Below are 26527 nucleotides of genomic sequence, written 5' to 3'. Positions count from 1 at the left end.
CAAATTGCTTACTAATAATAATCTTGGATGCAAGTACATATTTGCACCGAAATAAAAAACCTCAAATTATGTAATTACATATATAATATAATTTTGTATTTTGATATGTATTTGTAATTCAAATTTGTAGCCGAGTTACTATTTTTTTGGTCTATTAAGTAAAAAACACATTAATTCAATTCTAGGTCCTACTTAGATATTAGTGTTTAAAGGACACTTTGGTAAAATCAAACAAAATAAAAACATATAAGTACCACAAAAATATTCATCAATTGCTTATTAAATACATAGAAAAAACACATTTTTTTCTTATTTCTGCAGGAGTTAATATTTTATTAGCGTCTTGATTAATAATAGATTTTTCAGTTTCTATTTTATTTCAATGGGTAGGTATGTGGTTTTTAAAAATAAATGAAAGTTATACCAATATTATTAATTCTAATAAATTGTGGAATCATTACTCGTAACCGCTTCTCTAGTGGTTGTGGCCTCAGTACTCGTTAATGCCTCAGTACTTGTTGCGATGATGCGGTGTAGGTGTTTGTATTATGGTTTATGTCGTATATATTTAAAAATCGAATTGGCTTCTTAACCTGATTAATAAGGATGTTACGAGGTTCACTTAGTTTCAAAGACTTTGATACTTTCAGTGGTTCGTCACACTTCTTCACTTTGACAGCCTAAGTTAAAAATAAAAATAATGTATTTTATAACAGCGCGGATAAATTATTTTTAGTATAATAAATACCTCAACATCCTCATCGGCTACTAACATTCCATACTTTTATCTTATATATGGCAACATGACATTTTTAAAAAGTTTCAGAGCTATTTCCAACTTGTCAATTTGGTTCAAATGTGTCACACATTTTTCGCAAGCGTGATCATCATTGTTAATAATAACTATAGGTAATACCTTCTCCGAGAACCCCGGCAATCTTTTCTGGAAATAATGTTTTACCATATGGTGTACGGGTTGTAGATAACCGTACATAATCATCACCTTTCAATTATTCGTCGCAAACAAAACAAAGACCCATCGTATTTAGAAAAAGTTATTTTAGCGTTTCATTTAAATGACGTTTAAAATTTATGAAATGTGGACAAAATAGTTTTTTTTCATCTTTATCCAGATAATATATCTTTAACTTTATTTTACAATAGAATGATAAACTAATTTTGCGTTTGGTCTAACCTAGCATTAACGTAATAAATATTATAATTTATTATCAAATGACTTAATGAAGTAATGTTGGATTGCATGTTGCCCTGAGGTACTATTACCGTGCCCTAAAATTCAATAACCACAAAATGTGAAAAACTATCAATTATTAAATATATTATAGGTTACATCCATTGATAGTTATTTCACAATATATCAGAATAGCAAAGTAAGTTATTAATTTAGTACAGGTTAGTTAAGCTATCAACTACATAATTACTAGGCAAAAGTGTAATCATTTTTCAAGTACTTATACTTTTATTTTATGCATGTTAAACTATTAAAGGAGTTTATGTACATTTATTGTTTACTACTTATTTTGGAGTAGAAAATATATAACAGTATCAAATATTAATATTTATAAAGCTGTGAAAATTGAATATTATTTTTTTTTTTATGGTCTGCACATTTACAGCCAACCTTATAATTAGAAACAATATTCACCAGTTTTTGATGAGTCATATACCATCTCTTTCCAACTTTGCGATTCCTTGGTAATAATAAGGTATTAAGGTGGATAACAGTATTTTGTTGCATTGTAGGAGCTGGGCTAAATGGCGGAGACGTTAAATTAATCATTTCACTTACTGTGCTCCAATCAATTTGAGCCCTAACATTTGTACGACGAGTTCGAGGAGTAATAATTATTAGTCGTTACTGTAGACACTGCTCTTGTCGTTCTTGTCTGTTGTTTGTGCTAGTCTAAAACTATATACTATAATGCATGGGTGGCCAAATTGCAGCTCTCTTCACCGACATATGCGGCTCGTGGTCTGATTTACAAAAACCAAAATTTTAATTTTTTTTGCATACATTTATAAAAAAAAAAAATGTTTTTATTATTATTTTATAATTTAATTTGTTTATCGGATGTTAGTTATCTTTATTATTTTTGTGGTATAAAAGTACAGATTAGATAATTTGGCTATTGATATAATTGCATAATTATATGTAGCTCGCGTACATAGTCATGTTGGCCACCCCTGCTATAATGCTATACTAATGCAGTAATGCTACTATGCTAGAATTATAAAACATTTAAATCATTTAATTATAACACTTGGATTGCGATACTCCCAATATCTTCTAAATGGTTACCTAATAACGTATCCTGTGTTAATAAAATAAATTAATAACCAGTAAAGCATGAAAAAATTGATTGCTATAGATTCTCTTTTCGGGTATTCAGAAATAACCTGGCTATTTCATTTCTAATATATTCTAATCCTACTTGTCATGGGAAAAATTACAAAAATGTATTTATTTTGTACGATTAAGTGGCATTTTAAATAATTATTTTTAAACGGGTAAGATTAAGATTTTTTTTCATAAACTATAATAAATAATAATAATTTTTGATGCAAAGTATTATTCACCCTAGGGTCCCAAATATTTTATAATACCGGTACTGATTTACCCGTCACACGGTGGAAAATACCCATAAAAATCTGTCATCTCCAATGAATTGTTACCTACTAAGACATGAACAAACGGACAAAACGAAAAATATAATTTTAACGTATAATAATACGATGTGGATAATAAATAATAAAATATATTGAAATAACCGTGTAAATTGTATTCTGCAGTGCTGTCTGTTGGCCAACCTTTACATACGCTTTGCCCGAGTGGCTCATCGCGTCGTGTGCAATAGTAACACCATCCACTAGAACGCATTGCTAATATTAGAATGTAACAATCTCTCCATCTTATGATTGTCTTTTTTTTGTTATTATTTGTAATGAATAATAATTATTAGATAGATAATTAACTTAGGTAAATGTTACATACTTTCAGACCGTTTAGTATTATACACTGATTCGTTTACTATTCAAAAATAAGCACACGGAAAGAAATACAAGAGTTAGTGACACAAAAAAATCGTGACTTTCGGGCAATCAATACCGACCGTTTTTAAGAATTTCATTATAGGAAATTTTCTAACTGCATGTAGTCTATTACAGGCATGTACCTATGTGTTTCTAGTGCCTAAGCATTCATAGTAATAGCAGCAGTGTAATCAAGGTTGAAAATAAAACAGTTTTTTTTTGTGTTTTTTGGTGATATTTTAAACAATTTATATACATAAAAAAAATTTTATTAGAATACATTGTTTCTAATATTAGTCTAGCCAAATACAATAGATACATTATAAAGTATATTATGCAGTAGCTTAAGAACAAAATTTAAACTTAAATTCTAATTGGAGGATTAATTAATAAAAACAAAAAATATTTCTTGTGAACTGTGTAGTTATACTTAGTACCAAAATTATTTTTGATAATAGTTTATTTATTAATTTAATTCATTATTATTATTATCATCATTTCTATGGCCCTCTATATTTTTTTGTAGTTTGCTTATTAATTAATTATAATATTATACTGTTCTTTGCCTATAATTTATTGTACATATCTATTCTGTGAACTAGTATGAATGTAGAATTAAAATATCTATGTAGTTAAAAAGTGGTATTTAAAATATTATTAAGGTTGTCAACGAGCGAAGCCCCCCCATGGGTCTGTGTTAAGTAATTGTACACTTGGAACGCAGTTTTTAAATCATCGGATTGAGCTCTTCTACTTAATTTTTCCCAATTTGAGCATTGTTTATAAGTACATGTTAACTAGGGTTTCATAATAAATTCTAAGAACTATTCACAATAAATTTAAGTTTATTTTAAAGTTAATTTGTATTCGTCAAAGTTACATACTAGTATATTTTAGACCATTACTGCCCCAATATTATCTACATTACAAGTTTTAATTCACTCCTATAGAAGGCACTTTTAACGATAACAAATATCTCTATCAGTTAGGTACTACTTTTTGATACAATATTTTCAAGTTTAGTACTAAAGTGAATATAATCAAGTAAAAATCTTACGAATTACTAAAATTACCAATATTTAACCAAGTTAAAAAGTAATATTACCATTATTTACTACAGATATTCAAAATTATTAGCAGATATTGTTATAAAACATTGTATTAATGTTGTTGTTAACAGTAGATCACAATGATGGAGAAGATTCATAACTACTCATTTATAATACTTGCAGGTAAAAAATTTGATAGAAAATTACCGAAATAAATCACTGTGAGTTGTGACTAAAAATTACAATGTTATAACAATTTACAAAGAAATAAAACCATTATTTTTTTTAAAAAAAAAACCATGATTACATTTATTATCTCACTTGAAAGTAAACAATTTTACACACCAATAACATTAATAGACAATACTACCTACCAAATTGAAACATTGATGCCTATATATGTTTATACATGATATTGTATCTTTTGATACCACACCTTTATAAATTGAAAGTAAACATGTCTAATTACTTGTAAAATTAAAAAAAAAATTGTAATTTTAACATAAAACAATAAATAATAAGCAATTCATATTAAAAAGGCCAAAATACATAAAAATAAAAGTATAAGACAATGTCTTTATGGTAATTGTTGACATAGTTATTATCATTTTTTAAACAATAATACTATAAATTGGAGATCGAATAGAGGGTATTTGATATATCGACATATCATACAAATATTGAAATATATGTATTGACACTTTTATTACTACCACAGATTTATAATTATACTGAATATATCTATGAATCTATGATTATTACTTATGATAATTATCTGTAATATCTATGGATATATCTAAAATATTCTAATTGTCCATAATACACCTTTTTATTATTTCTAATTAATGGTTTAACTTTTTTGCTAAAGGTGGAGTCTAAAATCTTAATATCTGCTATAAATACAGGAATCACAAATCTTCATAAATGCTTAATTTATGGGAATTTTTAGTATTAGTATGGTATTATTAAAACATAAAAATATATTTTTCTTATAGCTTATGCGCTATGCACCTCTACCAAAGTTTTTACAGGTCTATGTTTACACGTCCATACTCATTCGTGTGTATTTAGAAAACTAGTAATAGTTTCTTTAAACATTTCCTTATAGTCATAACTAGGGTGTTCATAACTTAAGCATTTTTTTTCCTTTGATCCTATAAATAGTTATCTAATCTATAAATTTGTTTTATATATCCTTGATTCAATATATATTAATTTATTTTTGCATTTTTAGCTATAAATACATTTTTTGAATTTTTTACTTCATTTTATATATGTGTAGGTCATTTTTTCATATTTTTTCACTTTTAGTAGTTTTTATTCAACGTGGGGAATTTTTTTCAAACAATGAAAGCTGAAATATTTTTTTAATTTTAATTTTAATTTTTTTTCAATAATTATACATATATTTTTTTATAGTACATTTAATTAACAATTTAAATGTTTACTAAATTTTTTTTCAAACAGTTTCATATTCTTAAGATAATTTTTGATATTTTTTTAGATCATCAACATCCTATCTCTATTCATAAACATCTAATTAAATTGAATGTGCCAGTATAAATTTGTCATTAAACCATAATCAATAATTTATTATTAGTGTTAAGTATTAGTTTTAATTAATTAATAATTATTATTAGTTATAAAAAATTGATTAAAATCTTAAACAATATTTGTCACAAAAATACATTATGACTCTAAGCAGAGTAAACAAAAAAAAAATGTTTTATGATAAATAATAAAATATAAAAGTATTGGTACATTAGGCATGTACTAACGTAATTAGTGCTCATAAGTTAATTATAGACTTATATATCAGATACATTATTTATTTATTTACATATGGATTATGTATCAGATTTCTCCATAATATTTCCGGTAAAACATGAGCACTATATTAGGCCATTTTTTATAAGTAGTAGTAACATCAAGTATGCCTACACCAGAGTGAATGCTTTTTCGCCATTTGAGATGGTAATGAATTATGAATTATTATCATAAGACCAAACATTTCGTCAATTTCAAATCTATCACCATACATAGAATCTTTTGGATCCCTATCAACTATTTCTCTTTGAAAAATAATTATGGAGTCTGTGGCTGATGGTGGACATCTTTGATTGACTCAGAACTATTAAACAAAAAATGTATTTAATAATTAATATACCTATTACAAATAATTTAAGTAAAAATTCACAATTATAATTTAAAACCATAGAACTCGTAGAATAGAAAATATTATTATAACAAGATTTTACTGGTATATTAATAACTAAATAGAAATAAATATATCATATGAAAACTTATTGAATGTAAAAGTTATAAATATAATATTCCAAACTATTTAACTAATTTAATGGTACCACTAGAGTGACTTGGAACATCTATTTTCATTACTTTGATCATATTTACAAAGGTGGATATTAACCAATAAAAATTTGACTAATTTCCTGGCTAATTAAAATATCCATCTTCACAACTTAACTTTTACTAAGTAATTTGAAAAATAATAATTTAAGTTAAAATCATTTTAATACATTATTACAAAATATATTTATATAACTGATTATGAGTGGTTGATTTTTCTACAATATCCAAAGCATTGTTTATTTGTATTTTAAATGAGTAGACTATTCCCACTAATCAACCATGGATAAAATGTTTGAACACATCGGATATAACCTGAACTGACACAAGTTAAAAAAAAATGTTCAAAAATATGATAAGAAAATTAAAGTAAGTAGAATGTACAATTATTACAATTCCAAATTGTATAATAAAAATTGTATAGTGGCGGACGATTACACCTACCTATTGTATTAACCAGTCCAATTATTTTTTTTTAGTACAACAATTTAACTATCATTTGAAAATTGATAACAAACAAAACCATTATTAGCTAGACAAGTGTGATCTGCTGTGCGGGCGAGTATAGCGAATCAATCGATGGGATATATTTCAGAGCGAACGATACTTTGTTAGTTTATTACAAAGAGACATTTTTTTCACGCCATTTGCCGCTTATTGTTTTGTTTTTTTGCAGGACTTACGCAAAAATTGCGTTTCATCCACCGACCGTGATAACAACACTCAGGTGAGTAAACAACAACAATAAATGATAACGGCGTGGCGTGGCTTGATAGCAAAATATCGCGCGGTAAACGGGCAAATAGCGTGTTTCTTAGATCATAATATACTATGGATGGAGCCATGGCCTATCATCACGCCTGTGTAAACAATTTGAGGCCATAGACCCTATGAGCTCTATGTTTGAAGCACATATTAGCGACGGACTCTTGATATTCATTATCTGCGCATGCACGAGTGTATTCGTCGCATATTTATTCGGAACTGACGCAGTGGTAGGTTAGGTTAGGTAAAAACATTACAATGAATATGCGACAAGTATACTTGCGCATGCGCAGATAATGAATGTCAAGAAGAGACTTGTCGCTTATATGTGCTTCAATTATCGGGACTATGACTCCATCCATAGTATATGATCTAACTGTAAATAACTACTTATTTCGCGCACTAACTGTAGATATGTTGAATACACACTTGTTGGGTAATGACAATTGTTGTCTGAGGACTGCCTTGGCGTTGATGTCGTCGTCGGCTTCTGGGACGTCACCAACGTTGTCGGTTTTGTAGTGGACGTCTGGTAATGACAACTGTTGTCTGAGGACTGCCTTGGCGTTGATGTCGTCGTCGGCTTCTGGGACGTCCGGTAATGACAACTGTTGTCTGAGGACTGCCTTGGCGTTGATGTCGTCGTCGGCTTCTGGGACGTCCGGTAATGACAACTGTTGTCTGAGGACTGCCTTGGCGTTGATGTCGTCGTCGGCTTCTGGGACGTCCGGTAATGACAACTGTTGTCTGAGGACTGCCTTGGCGTTGATGTCGTCGTCGGCTTCTGGGACGTCGCCAACGTTATCGGTTTCATGGTGAACCGGAGAAGTATGACATAATGTTGTTTGTTTTCTATGCATAGATTATGCTATTTTAGAATTAAGACATTAGAAATATATTAAAATTTAAAATAACCTTCTTGATTTGGTTTTAGAATTTTGATCTTACCTCGAGTGGGAATTTTTCCTGCGGTCTTTACGAATTTCGGGGGTATATACGCGAAAAAAATTGTTATCATTTAAGAGGCCTAATTGTACGTTTCTATTGACAATGAAGGCACTAGGATTATAGCGTTGAAACAAGCGAGGAAATTCGATATTCTTATTGGCATCGCTGTCGTCAACAGTGAATTTCAACGGGGACGAAGACGAGGACGAAGATGAAAACGAAGATGAAAACGAAGACGAGGACGAAGATGAGGACGAAGATGAGGACGAAGACGAGGACGATGACGAGGACGAAGACGAAGACCAAGACGAAGACCAAGACGAAGACGAAGACCAAAACGAAGCCGAAGACGAAGACGAAGACGAGGAAGTCGACAACTCGTGCTTCCATGACGTGCCTTTATTGCTACAGTCACTTGAAGAGTCCCCGTCGTCTGACCCACTCGAAGGTTGATGGTTATACATGTCTACAAACACCAGCGTAATTACGGACACCGAAATCGTTTGCGTACAGATCCGATCGTTATACGCACGGTTATTAAACGGTTATGAAAATCGACGTGGGCGATTAAAAATGTATCAACAGTTATTGGCAGACGTTCGGCTAAACGAAGCAATGATTATGTAACCTTAGCGGAACAGGCGCACGTCGATCTGCTACAATGGCGGAAGCGGGACACGGTACACCGGAGAAACACAGAACGAACAGTGGTTCGGCACTAGAGTGAACCAACCAACTGTAGCGATCGTGGCGCGCTCAATACGCATCGCTTAGTTTGGATGAATGACGGTTTGTTCCAATTGTTCGTTGCATCGGTCTGCCCGCAGCACATCGTGACCTACTGTCGCGCGGATACTGCGTTCGTGGCGGTGCAGCTGCAGCGGCGCCTTACCTTAATTTTAATACATTAAATATTATGTTTTATATTTTATAAAAAATGAGTGTTCTAGACAAATATAAAAAAAAAATCTGACGATTTATGAATTAATACAAATACATTGTGCATATATTTTATTTTGGCATTAAAAAAAATAGAAATGGACAATTTGGGGCCCAAAATTATGAATTGTATTAGGTTCATGAATTGGTTAATCAGGCACTGTATTTGTGAAATATCTGTCTTTTGACCCAAAAATATAATATAATTTAACTATTTTTAAACTAAATATATACGTATACATTTTTACTGGGATACTCCTAAAATACCCTGATTTTTGCAAAAATTATTTAAATTAGTTTTTTCTTCAAATGACTATTTTATATTAGAATTGGAAATTTTGATTTGCTAATTTTATACTACACACAATTTTACTGAATATTCATTATGACTGAAACATTTTTTTCGATTTTATTTGTTATCAATTGAGTGAAAAAGTTTAAATTATATGAAATTAGTTAATAATTTACTTATAGTTAAGTTTCATACACTGCGTTAAAAAAAAATTCTGTTGATTAACCTGTATATCTTGCCATGATATTACGAATCACAAACAAGAGCGAGGCGCATCGGGTTTTGGATTATGGTTTTCGTTATAACCATATAGGTATAATGGGAGGGGTGACCATTAGTGCGTCGATCATTGCTTTTCTATCCCACCAATTTAATAACGATTACGCTTCTAGCGAACATGAAACGACTTCAGCTTCTCAACACTGGTTGTCGGCCTTGAGTCAACTACATGCGCGTAGTGCAGTCCGTTAAGGTTTTTTTTCATTTATTTTTTTTTCCGCCATTACTATTATTCTTCCAGAGCCAGTGTTTTTGTTATAGCGTAGTGTTAGTGATGGCTTTATAAGATCGTTACAATTTTATCTGCCATCGTCATTTTATACGATCACTTTGCACTTTGATCTCGCTGACGCTGCAATTACTGGATCGTGGCTTGCCAGGCATCCCGTCGTCCAATGTAAGTACCTAACCTAAGGCACAGCGCACGTTTATTCACACACGTTCAGAATCGGAATTCTATGGTTTTCATAATATTTTTCTAATCCCAATTATACTAATATTCGATATAGATACTTAATACTATATCTACACATTAAATGAGGCATGACAAAATTGTTTACTCAATATACGGTTAATAATCTTATAAAATATTCATATACATTAATTGGGGCTAGGCGTGATTCTTAAGGTCCGTATCGGTATTATACATTGCGTTAAAAAAAAAAAAAAGTGATTAACCTGTTTATCTTGCTGCGTTATCGCGAATCACAAACAAGAGCAAGGACCACCGGGTTTTGAATTACGGTTTCTGTTGCGCCCGTTTAAGTATGGCAGGAGGTGTGACCGGTGACCACCGGCGCGCCAACTGTTATATTCCACAGATATATATTAATAATAACTAGATAGCCGACTCCATGTACAACATCATAATTAAATTATGATTGCACGATGCCCAACGCCATTTATCACTTGGGCAATGTTAACAAATTCTTATCATTTTTTAATCGTATTGCTATCATGTATTGGGAATTCATGAACCCTATGTACAATATATTTGTATAATACACCTATCTACAACTAGTATTCATAAATCATAATAATATAATTATATTTTCATACATTTTAATTAGTGGACTTAACAAACTGTGCAAATCGTAAATATACAATAATCGTCAAAAAAAGGACAGTTGGGCAACCGGCTTGTTATGTATGAAATGTTGTTTATTATCATATATCTTTCTAACGATTAGTAAACATTGCCCCAGCTGTGCATATTTACCAGCATCATTGATAAGAAGACGGTCAGCTATCTAATTATTATCACGATTTAAGATATATATATATATATATATATGTATATAATATATGTTTATCTTAAATCGTGGTAATTTTATATTTTTGTGTTACATTCCTATCCCGTCAAGTTTATAATGATTGAGCAGTGCGATCAGTGGCGATTCGTAGATACCGACGATAGGGCGATCACCCCCCTTCTAAAATTATCATATATTACTATTTTATAAGTTTAATATCAAATTTCAAATTTATATTGTAGTATAGGTAATATTGTCAACAATAAAAATTGTGTTTCCTTTATGACTATGTTTACACTAATAAATATTATGAAAACATTATCAGATAAGGGGAGTTTAAAATTTCTGAGAATTGATAACCAATATCAATTTTGCGGGAACGGCGAGCAGCGCATGCGATGCTTGGGCAATGTTAAAAGTCACTCGTCATAACTATGTTCGAAATACAAAAACTAAGAAAGGGAAACACAATAATAATACTGACTCCGGGATGATGATTTTAATCGCCCGATCTGCGTGGATTTTGAACTTGCGTGTGTTTATTATTTGCTTTGTGCGGTCTTAACTCGTAATCAATTATTATTTCATTATCATAATATATGTATAATGGATTTAATTAAAAACTATTATTAATATTATTTGTATTTGATACTTTCCATAAATAAGCAAATTTTATATCGTCCTCCCACTTTCAAAGTTCACGAGCCGCCACTGAGTGCGACCAGTGAACGTGACACGAAATCCAGTTTGCAACACTGCAATCGTGGTTGCGGCCTTGGGTCTATTAAACGTGTGTAATGCAGTCCATTAAGATTTTCTTCGTTTATTTTTCACCGGCCATTATTATTATTCTTTCAATCAACGTTTTTGTTATAGCGTAGTATAATCATCATCAGAATATCAGATTGTCACTATACACGTTTCAGTTCGTTGCTGCCATATTAACTAGAGCAAGCTATGGATCACGTCGGTCAATGTAAGTACCTAACCTATGGTATATAGACACACACGACACATTTCGTATAGCTTTATTTTCTAGTTGATCAATGAAGCTTTTGAAACAATGTTCTGTATTCCCAGAATAATATCGTAGTAACGAGATTACTGTCATTGCGGATAGTTTTTTCGTGGTTTCCGATTTCGTATCGAGTCCCTTAGATGATTGTAATTTTGGATTTGTTTTAAACAAAAAAAATTAAATAATGATAATTCAATACAGTTCACGAACTCTTCGACTTTAGTTGCTGCTGACGACCGTAGCCCCTGAACATCGTTTCGTTCCATTAAAATTGGTGAAAAATGACATTTTAATAGATTTATGTTTAAAGCTTGGTTTCTCATTACTTTCAGCGGCATCAGTTCACTTTAAATGATGACTTCGGTGTGTTCTTTTACTAGACTGAGTATAAACTCTTATTATATTTTTATTAAATACAAGAGAATACCTACATATGTCTGTAACTAAAATTATATTGAAATACTCAATTTAAAAAAAACTATAATTGTAGGAGGTTTATGGATTGACAAAAAAATGTCGTTCCTTATAATACCTAGTTACTTCTTAAATACTCATAGTTTATTTCGTTTGAACAATGGTTTGTTCTAAAATCAGCAAAGTTAGTTTTAATATTTTTTTTAAATTTTTTAAGTGGTCTTAACGTCTTGTTAAATAAACTGGCCATTTATGATCTGTTTGTTATTAAAAATGTATGTTTTAATAGTATTTAATAGTCCCCGCCGACTAAATTTTGGACGGGAAGGCCGGTCAATCGCACTTCGTGCAAATCATTTTAAAATATCAATGCCACAAGGTTTTTTACACCATTATGGAATTGAAATTAAACCAGATTTATGTTCACGAGTGCTCAATCGTGAAATTATTCAAAGTATGGTATCGGCATTTAAAGACATTTTTGGTTGTCTTCGACCAGTATTTGATGGTCGGAAAAACTTGTACACAAGGGATCCACTGCCTATCAGTGAAAATGAAATAGAATTAGAAGTAAGTATATGTTTATTTTTATTTTAAATTATATTATAATAAAATAAAATTGTATTTATTTTAATATCAGGTTACACTGGCAACGGGAGGAAATTGTAGAATATTCCATGTCCGTGTCATGTGGTTAGACAAAATTTCATTTTTTGCGTTGGAAGAAGCACTAGAAGGCCACACAAGACAGATACCATACAACACAATTTTGGTTAGCTCATCTTATTCTATTAACTTTTAATTACTTATAACTAATGATTATTAATTTATATTTATTTACAATATTTTTTTTATATAGGCATTGGAAGTAGTCATGAAACATCTTCCATCAATGACTTACACATCTGTTGGCCGATCATTTTTTTCTCCTCCTGATGGAAATAGCCATTTATTAGGTGATGATAAAGAAGTTTGGCATGGTTTTTACCAGTCTGTCAAACCATCTCAATGGAAAATGATGCTTAATATTGATGGTAATTTATAAAAATAAAATAAAATTAGCTTATTTTTATCTACGTATTTGTTTTTTTTTTAGTGTCAGCATCACCTTTTTACAAAGCACAACCCGTGTTAGATTTCATGTTTAAAATATTGAATATAAGTGGTATTAGGAGTCAACGACAAACATTATCAGTTGCACAAAGAATTAAATTTGCAAATGAAATTAAAGGTCTTAAAGTAGAGGTTACACATTGTGGAGAAATTCGAAGAAAATATAGAGTTATTGATGTTACCAGAAAATCAGCTCAATTTCAAACGTAAGCAATTTATTTTAAAATGTATTTACATTGTTTTATATTCTTTGAAATAATTTTTAGTTTTCCATTGCAATTGGAAAATGATCTGACGGTAGAATGCACAGTAGCTAAATATTTCTTAGAAAGATACAAGAGGAAACTATTTTATTCACATTTGCCATGTCTTCAAGTCGGAGATGAACATAAACAAACATATCTTCCTATTGAGGTTTGTATATTTGGATGATTAATACATTTTTAATATATCATAACAGGATTTAATTCTAACCTTTACTTATAATTTATCTAACAATCAAACTGTAATGATTATATTGTATCATTTTTAACATTTTATATTATTATAGTGTTATATATGTAGTGTTAATTACTCTTAACATAAATAATCTATACTCTGTTTCATATCAAAATAAACTATGTGCAAATAATAAAATTACTTTTGTACATAATTATTATATGCTATAAGAATAACACACTGTCTCACTGGTGTGCGGCTCATTAGCTACAAAATCATCTTATTTGGAACAACTGAAACAGAGGATAACAACAGTTTTACAATTAGTGAAGATTATTATTGAATTTGATATACTGTCATATATATTTTTATTTAAGTGACGTTTAATTTGTTCTATATTATGTGGCTGATATAATAATTATTATATTTTAAATAATTCATATATTATAACAGATACAGAAACAATCAAATTTATAATATGTGTAGTGTGACAGGGTTATTATATAGATATATTGTGTTTAATCATTGTAGAGTAATACAAAATGTTAACTTATTTTATTAGGTCTGTAACTTGTTTGCGGGTCAAAGATGTTTCAAAAAATTAACCGAATCAGAAACATCATCTATGATTAAGGAGACTTTACGATATGCTCCTGATTGTGAGCAACAGATTAATTCTTTAATTCGTCAAGCTAATATGAATAACAATTCATATTTACAAGAATTTGGTCTTACTGTATCAAATAGCATGACGGAAGTACGTGGTCGTGTTTTACCACCACCAAAGTTGCAATACGGTGAAGGAACTCTACCTATTCAGGTATAAATACATCTCCACTATGTATAACTTTTATTATGCTGACCATTCTGATAAGAAACCCTTCCTAAAAAGCATCTGTTTAAACGGTACATATTTACTTTTATAAATAATGTTTGACATAGGAAAAATCAAAGGTCATGCAGCAAGTATTGCCCGAACATGGAGTTTGGGATATGAAAGGCAAAAAGTTCTTTATAGGTATTAAAATTAGTGTTTGGGCAATAGCTTGTTTCACGCCCAGGAATGTTCTTCTCGAGGATGTGCTAAGGTAACTTAAGAAATCTCTAAATTATTTAACAATGTATTATTTAAATAGAAGTCTCAAAGACTCCTTGTAGTTTTCTTTATTGTTATTTACTGTGAATTATTTATTTTATAGACTATTTATAACACGACTCCGACGGATAAGTATCGATGCTGGCATGCCAATAGTTGATCAACCATGTTTTTGTATTAATTTAAAATATATGAAAAATTAAATTTTTTATGACCAAGTTTTATTTTTTTTATCAGGTAATTATGCCACAAGGCTTGACCAAGTAGAACCTATGTTCAATTATTTAAAATCAACATTCATTGGATTACAACTCATAGTTATTATTTTACCAGGAAAAACTCCAGTATATGGTATTATAATTTTTATTTTGTTTACAACCGATTAAATTGAAAATAAAACATGTTTTATGAATTGTAATCATTAGCTGAAGTCAAAAGAGTTGGAGACAGTGTTCTAGGAATACCTACACAATGTGTTGAAGCAAGAACTGTTCATAAACCATCTACTCCAATATTGTCCAACTTGTGTTTAAAAATGAATGTAAAATTAGGTGGTATCAACAATATTCTTGTACCAAGTATCCGACCTAAAGTAAAGAAACTTATAAAAAACTTCATTTTTTTTTTTTTTTTGTTTGTTTTATTAATAGTTTGTCAATATATTCTAGGTATTCAATGAACCTCTATTAGTATTGGGTGCATATGTGAGTCGCCCATCTATAGGTGACATTAGCAAATCATCTTTTGCAGCAGTAGTTGGATCTATGGATGCTCATCCCATTCGTTATGCTTCTGCTATACGTCATCAACCAAACGGACAAGAAAAAATTCAAGAGCTATGTTCTATGGTCAAGTGTGTAGCACATTAATTTTTTTTCAATGAAATTTTTAGTTTTATTTGTTTATTTAATTTTGAAATCGATAGATTTCTGGGCTTCACTGAGAAAAACTCATGGGAGACCCAGGCGTTGTCATACTTAACAATATTTTAAATTAAATTTCATACATTAATTTTAAACCAATAACTGAATTACACAAGTACAAATGTAATACATAGTATTTAATATATAAATTTATAAATTGCATAACTAATTTGAAAAAAATTTATTTTAGAGAACATCTAATCGCGTTTTATAAGTGTACTGGAGGTTTTAAACCACATAGAATAATATTATACCGTGATGGAGTATCCAAAGGACAGTTTTCTCATGTACGTTTAATTTTATACTTATGTCGTATAATAATGATACTAAGGTTAGGTACGCTTGTCATTTCTTTTTTGTAAATAAATTGGATTTAGTGTTATATTTTATTTGTATTTAAGTATATAAAATATATGATTCAAAGTCAATAAAAAATAACTTATTTTAGTTTTCCAAAATAATTTTAATAATTGTATAATATTATCGTAGGCATATAGACAGAGAATTTAATTTTTATACAAATTCACTATCTACCTAGACATATTTTAGTTAAATGCCTATTTCAAGTCAGGCAATTAATAAAAATAAAATATTTTGTATTATTTTAAAAATTTAACTTTATTTTTTATTAATTATTTATTGCTATTTTATATAAAATATAAACTATGTATTATTTTTAATATGTAAAACACGTAGGTATATGAAATATATTTAATTTCATGTCCATCGTCACTATTGTTTTCAATCTTAAATCATAAATATATATAAGTAATTACTAATTAGATGCGATAGTACGAGTTTAAAAAATGAATAAAAAGGTTATATTATATTATAATATTTATAATTAAACATTTTTGTTAATTTTTAGTTATTATTTGTTGTTACATGTTGTTATTCGGTGGCATTTGCTGGAACATTTAAAAATTTTTTTAAAACATAAACAGTGAAATTGCATAAAAATTAAATTCTTCGACTATATGCCTAGGCATTTAGTAAAATGTCTGATTTGGCTATATGCCTACGAAATACCTATATACTATATTACATATATAAACTATAAATGTTAAAAATATTAACATACCTAGATGTTTCATTATAAAGTTTTTAAAATATATATGATTATTGTATCAATATTTATTTATAAGATGTTGCATTTCTTATTAGTATTATTTAATTTTTGATGTTTTCTTATATAAATATTTTTTTTTTATTGATAGGTCTTATTACACGAACTTACAGCTATTCGAGAGGCATGTATGAAGTTAGAAAGTGATTACAAACCAGGAATCACTTATATTATTGTTCAAAAACATCATCACACTAAGTCTGCATTTTAGTATTTTAATTCTTAATTTTTTTTAATAAATTATTTCTTTATTGATTTTTTAGACTGTTTTCTGCCAATAAAAAAGAACAATTTGGAAAATCTGGAAATATTCCAGCTGGTACAGTAGTTGATGTTGGAATAACACATCCTACAGAATTTGATTTTTATTTATGTAGTCATCAAGGAATTCATGTAATAATTTGTAATAGTAGTTTTTTACTTGTATAAACGTGTTTTATAATAAAAATAAATGTTTACAGGGAACAAGTCGGCCAAGCCACTATCATGTTTTATGGGACGACAACCATTTCGAGTCAGATGAATTGCAAAGCTTAACATACCAATTATGTTATACTTATGTCAGATGTACACGTTCTGTATCTATACCGGCTCCTGTTTATTATGCTCACTTAATTATATCTAGGATTAAACGTCAAATCATCGATGATGAATATGACAAGTATGATTATTGAATTTACTTATTTTATATTATTACTATTTACTAACCTATATTATGTTTGAAGAGGACTTTTTGAGAGTTTACTTTACCAGCATTATTTCAATATCATGAAGAGTTGGGAGTTATTATAATATTGGACAATGTTTGTTTAATATTTTGAGAAGAAGTATTATTACATAGGCGCAACTAGGGGGGGGGGTCTTGGGTAGGATTAGCTCACCTAGTTTTGTCTGTAGTCCAACCAGTTTTATATGTTATCAATACTAATGATGTAGAGACAAAGCCTCCACGGGTTGTTGATATCAATTTAGCCTATCCAGAAATAGAGCTCTAGTTGCGCCTGGCTATTAATTCATTGGTTTTACATAAACGTATGTCTATTTTTATTTTTGTCCTAGGCATTATTTAGGAGCACTAAAAATAAATTTATTTTATGCATTGATATTGAAATTTTAATGAAATTGTATGTTGATAAAAAAAATTAATGATTCGTCCTTAATTTATTTTCGTTTTTCAAAATATACATAAATCACAAAGATTTACAATTTTTCATTATTATTTACATTATTATTTTCTATACTCAATACAATTTTTTAAAGCATTTTCAAAACATGTCCACATAATTGCACAGTACGTCAAAATTATTATACTCGTAAGTTACAAGCGTAATCACTCAAATACTCAATATCTGTTATAGTATTATAATGACTAACTCAATAGTTAACATGGTGCAACGAAGTTTCCTTGGTTGTACAATAGTTTGTATACTTTTTAGTTGTGATTTTTATATGAATAAACATTAATAGACATAACATATAATTATGGCATTTATTGAGCTGCTTTTGATAGGTATTTTAAATTCTCAAATATTTTAGTTTTATTATAATATGTTAATAAATCTTTTATTTCCAAGTTCAAACCAGTTACGTATATAAAAAAACATTGGGGAGAGGGGGGTTAACAAAATATAGCAATACAAATTGTGCCACAATATAATAAAACAATTTTTTCCTCATTACTCGAAATTATTTCCAAGGAGGGGAGTGAATCCCCCTGTATACGTGTCTGGTTCGAACTATATTTATTTGTAAACAATTTTGGAGTTTAATGTTTACAATTTTTAATATCAACTTATAAGTTTTGCATTCTAAAATTAAAAAAAAATATTTAAAAATCTTTTGTGTAAATCATAACAATATTGTTTTATTTTATGAATGTTAATACACTGATAATGACACTATTCGTCCTAAAATTCAAAATCACTTAAATGTAAAGCGGCATATTTTACAATATATTTTTGTTTCTTTATGAGTATTTAATAAAAAATATTCATGTAACAGTTAAAAAATTGAAAAACACCCACCAATTATAAATAATATTTTCAGCTTAATGTTGATAATATCCAATTCACTTACAGCAGAGTGACTTCCCTAAATTCTGAGCAAAACTATCTTATAAATAAATAGTTCCAAGTATTTTCCATAATCATATATTAAATCTAAAAATGTTGTATTATTTTTAAAAGCATTCCAAATAATATAATTCATTACTTTAATATATGTATATATACAAGTATAAAAGTGTAAACTATCATTGCTTATAATCAACTTTATTCATGTCTTAATTGGTTTTTGAATTGAGAATTTTTATTTAAATTGGTTTTTCTGTGCATTTACAAAATTATAATTTTTTTTAAAAATAAACTTATTATTTTCAGTGTTGAAGGATCGCATGAATCTGGCCATAGTGAAGATCAAACATCAAACGTAATGAAACATGCTAACGCAGTACATAATAACATAAAAAAATTTATGTATTTTACTTAAAATACCAAAATTGGAAAAAAAAGAGAATTATCTCAGAGCATAATACCTATATTAATATTAGGCATAAATTATAATATGATCTACATTAGGTACCAATCATTGCGTTTAAATGAACCTTTAGTCTAAAATTATTATTTTTTCGACTGCTGATAATTAATTAGTTTTAAGTACCTACCTATTCATTATTATTATTATTGTTATTATTACATGTTATTTTTAAATTTTGTATTCTCATTTACTTTTTAGTCCATTTCCAAAGTTCAATATTTTTGTTGCTATTTGTATTATCTGTTTTTCCTTAATTGTATTTCTAATTAAAATCAGACATCACTATCATACTTCTAGTATGTTGATTCTGCAAAAATATTAGTTTAACTAATGTATTGAAGGAAATATTTTTGAATAGCAGTAATAAAAATATATTTCTTTCTTAATATACATCTAATTATTGCATAATAGTTGTCATATAATTTTTAAGTATAGATATGTATTATAGTTTATAGTTAGTAATTGTTTATACTCCAATCTTTTTGCTAATTTTATCTCTCCTTATCTCATTTTGTTTCCACTATATTCAAGCTTAAATAATTTTAATTATATTTAGTTTTTCTGGTTGGTCATTTTCCATTTTTTTGTTTGTGTAAACTTGTGTTAAATGTGGCACTCAATTAAACAGAAAATGTGATACCAGTCATTGTGTAATATTTCAATAGTAATAATTTATACATTTCAATAAATATTATAAATATACTTTTACTGTCATTAATATTTAAAATTATTTTATGTTTTTTATTTTTCATAATTGTATTGTACATTTGTACCTGAAAGTTAAAATCACATATTGTACCTGATACTTATGAATATCATCAATCTTTGTTAGAAAATAAAAATTCTTTTATAAAAAGTTTTTTGATTATCTTGATCAAAGGTAATGATATTATTTTTTATACTTAAATTAATAATTATATATTTAATATAAATTATTACTTTAACTGAATTATTATATTTCTATAAATATATATATATATTTTTTTATATATTCATTTATTTAATAATTATTATCATTATTTCAATTTTATTATTTTCTTCTTTGTTAAAAATTAAATTTTGGTTTATATTTAGTTGTTCGGTAGGTATTCAATTTCTATATAAATATACTTTTTATGCATTTTGATCAGCCGGTTTAAGTATATTTTATTTTTAAAGGAATAATAAAATGGCATGGATTAATTTTGAATAATTGTTATCATATCCATTTATTATATATTATGATTTACTTCTGTTATTTTTTTAATTTTTAATAAAATAAGGGGATATAACTTATTTATAATTATGTTGTAAATTATAATATATATTTTAACATTATAATTTAAATTTTGTTTCAAATGATTTAATTTAAAATATTGTTTTTAAGATTATAATAAACGTTTCAAAAACAAACAAAATTTAATTTGTACTTATATTATAATCAATTTGTTTTTGAGTGATTCAACAGCACAAATTACTTTTAGATTATTTTTTATGAAACAATTTGTTATATAGTTATATTTGCTTATACCTGTACATATAATATAATATATGTACAATCAAAAAATATGTTACCTATTTAGTAACTTTTTGATTGCAATTGACAGTCTTGTAATGTATTCTAATACAAATATTTGAATATTTGTTGAAGTATTTTTTAAGTTATCTAAATACTTTTTAAAAGTATTTTAATAACATTTAATTACTATTAGGTCTGTTTTATTAAATAATAATAATAATATTAATTAAATAATTAATATAAATAAATATCAATAATGTTAGAATACATGGTTCAATACAGAGTTATATAAAAATTAAAGACAACACAGAGCTTTAGATATAGTAGTAAAGTATGCAAAAACAATGTGAGGTCAAAAATTCATAGACTATCTTGGGCCTATTACATTCAATTCATTGGATTATGATATAAAACAGAAATTACTATACTACAAAACCAAAAATCAAAAAAAAATAAATAATGAATGAATGGTTATTGTGCAATTTACCTTAAATCGAATTATTTTTATATTTTAATCTATGTTTTGTTTTATTCGTATAATATGTTTGAATATGATATATTTTTATAATTTTTTTCTTTTTATCACGTACAATTTCATAAAAATATTGCATTAATATCTGTTTATTTACTGTTATATGTATTTAGAATCTTACATTGAATCTTTAAAATTTAAAATTTAATTTAATTTCTTTTTTTTTATTATTCATCATATTATATAATTCAATAACCCTCTATCTCCAACACAAACTCTGCTTAAAGGAGATAGATAATCGAAAATGTTATCTTTAAAAATAATTTATTGTATATTCTTTTTTTTCGATCAAAAAAAAAAAAAAAAAAAAGATATAACACATATAATACGTGATAATAGATGATTACCGTGACGGCACACAGGACCAAGATGATTACAGTTAGGCCTAAGCGGCCAGTTAAGTAGGTACCGACGGCGTCGTCAGCTGAATCGGCGACGACGGCGAATAACGTGGAACGGTGTGGGCTCGCTGCCACAACGTTGTATAATATACAGTATACACTTAGATGTATTAATATGTATGTTGATGGAGCCCGTCCGGCAGCGCGACGCAAATAGACGCGAATAGTTGCGTCGGGTTCAATCGCATTGTACAACGACGGTCGGTATCCAAATGCGTTGTCTGACCTCTGCACTTCTGCAGAACGAACGACTTAAAAGTGCGCGGGCACGACGACTTCATACACAACGCGTCGTCCGGACACGCACTTTTGGGCGGCACGCATTGTCAAAGTCACACCGCGGCTTGCGAATAATAATAACGCGTACAAGTAAGTCGGCAATAACGGCACAATGGAATACGAATTAACATACGAACAAACGCGTTGTCCGCACACACGCGGTGTGGTCGCACAACACAGCGCGAGGCGGCGAGCGAACGCAACGGTGCGTCGGGCTCGACCGCCTGGAAAAGAGTAAAATAAGTTTTAAAAGGCTGGCGGCACGGTTTACAGGTCAGCACTCGCGGCAGACGGTACGAAGCGAACTTAGGTGGAGCGCGGGGGGAGGGGCAAACCGGCTAAAGAAGATCCGCCACATGTTGCACGGTCAAGGGAGATTATCTAATCTGGTTGTGGCGCGATAATAGATCCGCATTCGAACCGTCAACGATACGTTTCAACCTGGTGGTCTACCACCGGTGATGGCTTTCTAATAAAATGTTTAAAAGTTTTTCATAAATACTTGACTATAGACTATCACTATAATAAAGTAGATTATTAACTATATACATTCCGCGCAACTAGTCAGCGACCAAAACGTCTTTTATCGAGCTCTCCTACCACTAGGTATACCAACACCAGCATTCGGATTAAGCCGATTCGTACAACGTACAATATTACATTTTACTATTGTCTATTATATATTTATATTATTATAATAACACAAATCTAAAAATATTTTCAATACAATTGTACATCGGTAGGTATTCGACATATCAATAACGATTATTATTATGAATCAAATCGTACTAGAAAAATTATGATTTGTGTACTGTAGTACCTATGCAGTGTACACAGTGTTCAACTGTACCCAGTTCTTATACTGGTATACCGACATACCGTATACTATAAACTTTAGTAATTACTTGAATGTTATTATTATTTACACAGATAATTTTGAATAGTTGCATACGAACGATATCATCATTCAAATTTCAAGGTAAAACACAAGTACATCAGTACATATAAGTTTTTTGAAACTGTAACAGAAGATAGTCTTAGTTTTTTTTATGAATGTATAATTTCATAAAATTATTTAATAATTATAATAAAATTTTGATTCAAATTGTTTGATATTTTTAGGGCATATTTTAAGATTTTTTGGTAATATTATAGTGTATATTTTAGTATTTTTGGTGCTATAAAATTCGAACCCGAAATAAGTAAAAATCTTAATATGATTTACTATTTATTTTAAATATTTAAAATCTTGTAAGAGGGATTTTTATTGAATGGCTTGTTGAAAAAAAACATTGTTACAAACAAACATATGTTGAGCGTCGGTCTGAGAGAGAAAACAAATATTGTGGCTGACATTCTCATAACTATTAATTATAATAATAATTTAAAACCAATATCAATATCGATACTCACCTTTTTTGAATGGATTTTTACTCTACGACAGGGGTCGGCAACCTTTTTGGTGTCAAGGGCCAAAAAATAAAAATAAATTTTTTCACGGGCCATAATTTGAATACACCTTATTTTATTTAAACGAAATATTGTAGTAATTTAAAATTTAATTTATTTAAGTACATCACTGATTGGTACATTAATTATCGAGGTATCTACAAACAAAGTTATAATAATAATTACACGTAATAATAATAATAAAAAAATACATAGTAAAATATAGTATAATATTGGAAAAAATAAATAAATACAAATTAATGTGATTTTTGAGTTTGAATAGCATCAACAAGTATATTGATAGCAGGTTTTATTTTCGATGTAGAAATTCTCAATACAGCGTTTAAGTGACCATCGGTTAATCGCGAAGCATATTTGCTTTTCCGATATTTCATTAGGGAAAAAGTTTGTTCACAAATATAAGTGCTTCCAAATATGGTCATCATTTTTTTAGCAAAATATTTTATTTTGCTAAATTTTGTTTCACAGAGACTCGAATAAAACTGAATTAAATTATTACAATCACGAAAAGCGGTTTTAAGACATTCGTCACTTTGCAACTCAATAATTTCCATTTGTAAACAGCTTTCAACGTCATCAATATCAACTACAAACGGGTTCTGAAATAATTTAATTTTGAAGTCAATTGAATAAAAATCAGAAAATCTGGTTGAAAATTCATTTTGTAATTTTTGCATACTCATAAATTGTATGAATTTCAATTCAAAAATACTAGATAACGTGTACAATGTTTCTATACATAATATCTATTTTTGTTCAATAATTGTATAACTAACTTCTCGTGAGAAATCCCAATTTTTATCAGCAAAGATAACGTGTTGTATAATATTTTTAAACTAACTATAAATTATTATCGCGGGCCGCATATTGCTACGTGAGCCACATGCGGCCCATGGGCCGCGGGTTGCTGACCCCTGCTCTACGATATAGCTTCGTGGTTACGAAAAAAATTTGAGACGTCCGAACAAATTTTTTTAGCTTTTAATTTAGTCACTGCACATGACAATTAATGTCGATTCCAATTTGTTAAATTTAAACCCATTCTTTTTTACCACATAAACAAATTGAACCAGATGAAATATTAGTAACTTAAAATATTTCACAGTTAAATAGTTTACAAAAGACAACTTTACTTAGGTGGTACATACTCGATGTAGGTGTCCTACATCGAGAGATTACAACTCGGAACTCGCTCATGTACCCAAATGAACCAGCTCCGTCATCTCATAGTAAATTTCTCCCACCACACATCGACTAAAATCCAAAAGCTGGTACACCTAGTCCTAGTGGTAGAAGAGCTCGATAAAAGACGAGTTTTGGTTGCCGACTAGTCGCACGCAGTATAGTTAGTAATCTACTTTACTTTAAAATATAGACTATAGTCTATAGAAAAGTATTTATGAACAACTTTAAAAAATATTATTAGAAAGCCATCAGTTTTTACAGTGCTGTGTTTTTGTTCGGAATATGGAAACTGCCTCAAGTAATTCGAACCACCTAATGACTATAGTATATATATAATGAATATTATGAAAGGAAGAGTAGTGGTGATGTTTGTTGACTTTATTATTTATAATTAAATTTAGGTATTTTAGCGTTGTATTGTAAATAAAATAGTTTTGAAGTAAGTAACTAAAAATAAAATAATGAATTGGTACACAAAAATAACATATTAAAAAAAAATTAAATTTTTGGTCTGTTTTACAATTACATTATAACTTATAAAGGTAATACATTATTATTTTTAATTTTATAAGTCAATATTGATATCGTATGGATATTCAGACCTATACCTACGTTTATTATAAATGCATATATTGTATTATGAATTTATTCTCCTGTTGAAGGTTTCCCTGTCTCATGGTATATCATGCCTTGAAAGTTCTAATATGATATTTGCTGAGCATTCCAAATCTCTACGCTTATTTTTGTATTACAAAAATAAAATTGATTTTCCCAAACTGATTTTTTTAGGTAAAGGTATACTAGGTATACTCGGTATTTCTTTTCTGTATATATTTCTTTTTGCTGATGCCTTTTTCCTAAAATAAACGAAATAAGTTACGTATGTATTTCGATTTTAAATATTAAATTTATTGATCATTACCATTGCTGATTAACCTATTTATAGAATAATAAATTTAGCTGAGTTAAATATTTTGTTTATTTAAACACATAAAATTGTAAAAAATTGCAAAAAATTGCATTTTAAAATATTATAGGTAGAATGCATAAAGTATACATCGAGTATCGACTATAGATTTTATCAAATTTGATTCATCTTAACTGATTGTACAATTATTATTTAACTGTATATAATCTATATTGTGTATCAACGTCCTACACACACATTATAGTTACTAAAAATAAAATATTATACAATCTTTACGTAATTATAAATTTTAAAATATAATTTTATCAAATTTTATAATTTATAACTGGCGGAAAAAGGGATAACATTTTTTTAATTTGTGAAATGGAAAGTTTATTTTTGGCGGAAACCAGTGACACTGATTTAAAAATAACTAGATATAACTATGCAAATTCTAAACACAAACCTAAAACTGAACACTCACCCACCCATATTCGTATACACATATCGTCGTAGCTACATATAAGCTATGTATAGGATAATCTCTAGCATTTTTTACGATGAGGATTGAGGTTTTTATCAGAAAATATAAACTGCTATTATTTTTAAATTAAACACACTAAACAGTATAATTTAGTTTAGAAACACA

General features: G+C 28.6%; 2 protein-coding genes across 2 annotated transcripts; one reads left to right on the top strand and one right to left on the bottom strand.

Moving 5' to 3' along the window:
• Nucleotides 1-6096: 6096 nt before the first annotated feature.
• On the bottom strand, nucleotides 6097-8308 carry LOC113558997 (cell wall protein DAN4-like). Its single transcript, XM_026964588.1, has 3 exons — nucleotides 8181-8308; nucleotides 7662-8084; nucleotides 6097-6231 (listed from the first exon to the last, which is right to left on the bottom strand). The coding sequence occupies exons 1-3, from the start codon at nucleotides 8248-8250 to the stop codon at nucleotides 6161-6163; spliced, it is 564 nt and encodes a 187-aa protein (XP_026820389.1). The 5' UTR covers nucleotides 8251-8308; the 3' UTR covers nucleotides 6097-6160.
• Nucleotides 8309-12729: 4421 nt separating this feature from the next.
• On the top strand, nucleotides 12730-21770 carry LOC113557952 (protein argonaute-2-like). Its single transcript, XM_026963491.1, has 17 exons — nucleotides 12730-12945; nucleotides 13016-13147; nucleotides 13235-13409; nucleotides 13472-13694; nucleotides 13755-13902; nucleotides 14489-14746; nucleotides 14869-15014; nucleotides 15126-15196; nucleotides 15260-15373; nucleotides 15448-15614; nucleotides 15691-15875; nucleotides 16136-16232; nucleotides 17163-17269; nucleotides 17335-17464; nucleotides 17533-17732; nucleotides 19450-19519; nucleotides 21750-21770. Exons 1-17 carry the CDS (start codon nucleotides 12745-12747, stop codon nucleotides 21768-21770), a joined length of 2445 nt encoding a protein of 814 aa, XP_026819292.1. The 5' UTR covers nucleotides 12730-12744.
• Nucleotides 21771-26527: the final 4757 nt, after the last annotated feature.

This window comes from Rhopalosiphum maidis, chromosome 3, assembly GCF_003676215.2.
Source record: "Rhopalosiphum maidis isolate BTI-1 chromosome 3, ASM367621v3, whole genome shotgun sequence".
Lineage (NCBI taxonomy): Eukaryota > Metazoa > Arthropoda > Insecta > Hemiptera > Aphididae > Rhopalosiphum > Rhopalosiphum maidis.
Note: the sequence above shows the minus strand (reverse complement) of the source record. Positions and strands in the feature narration are given on the sequence as shown.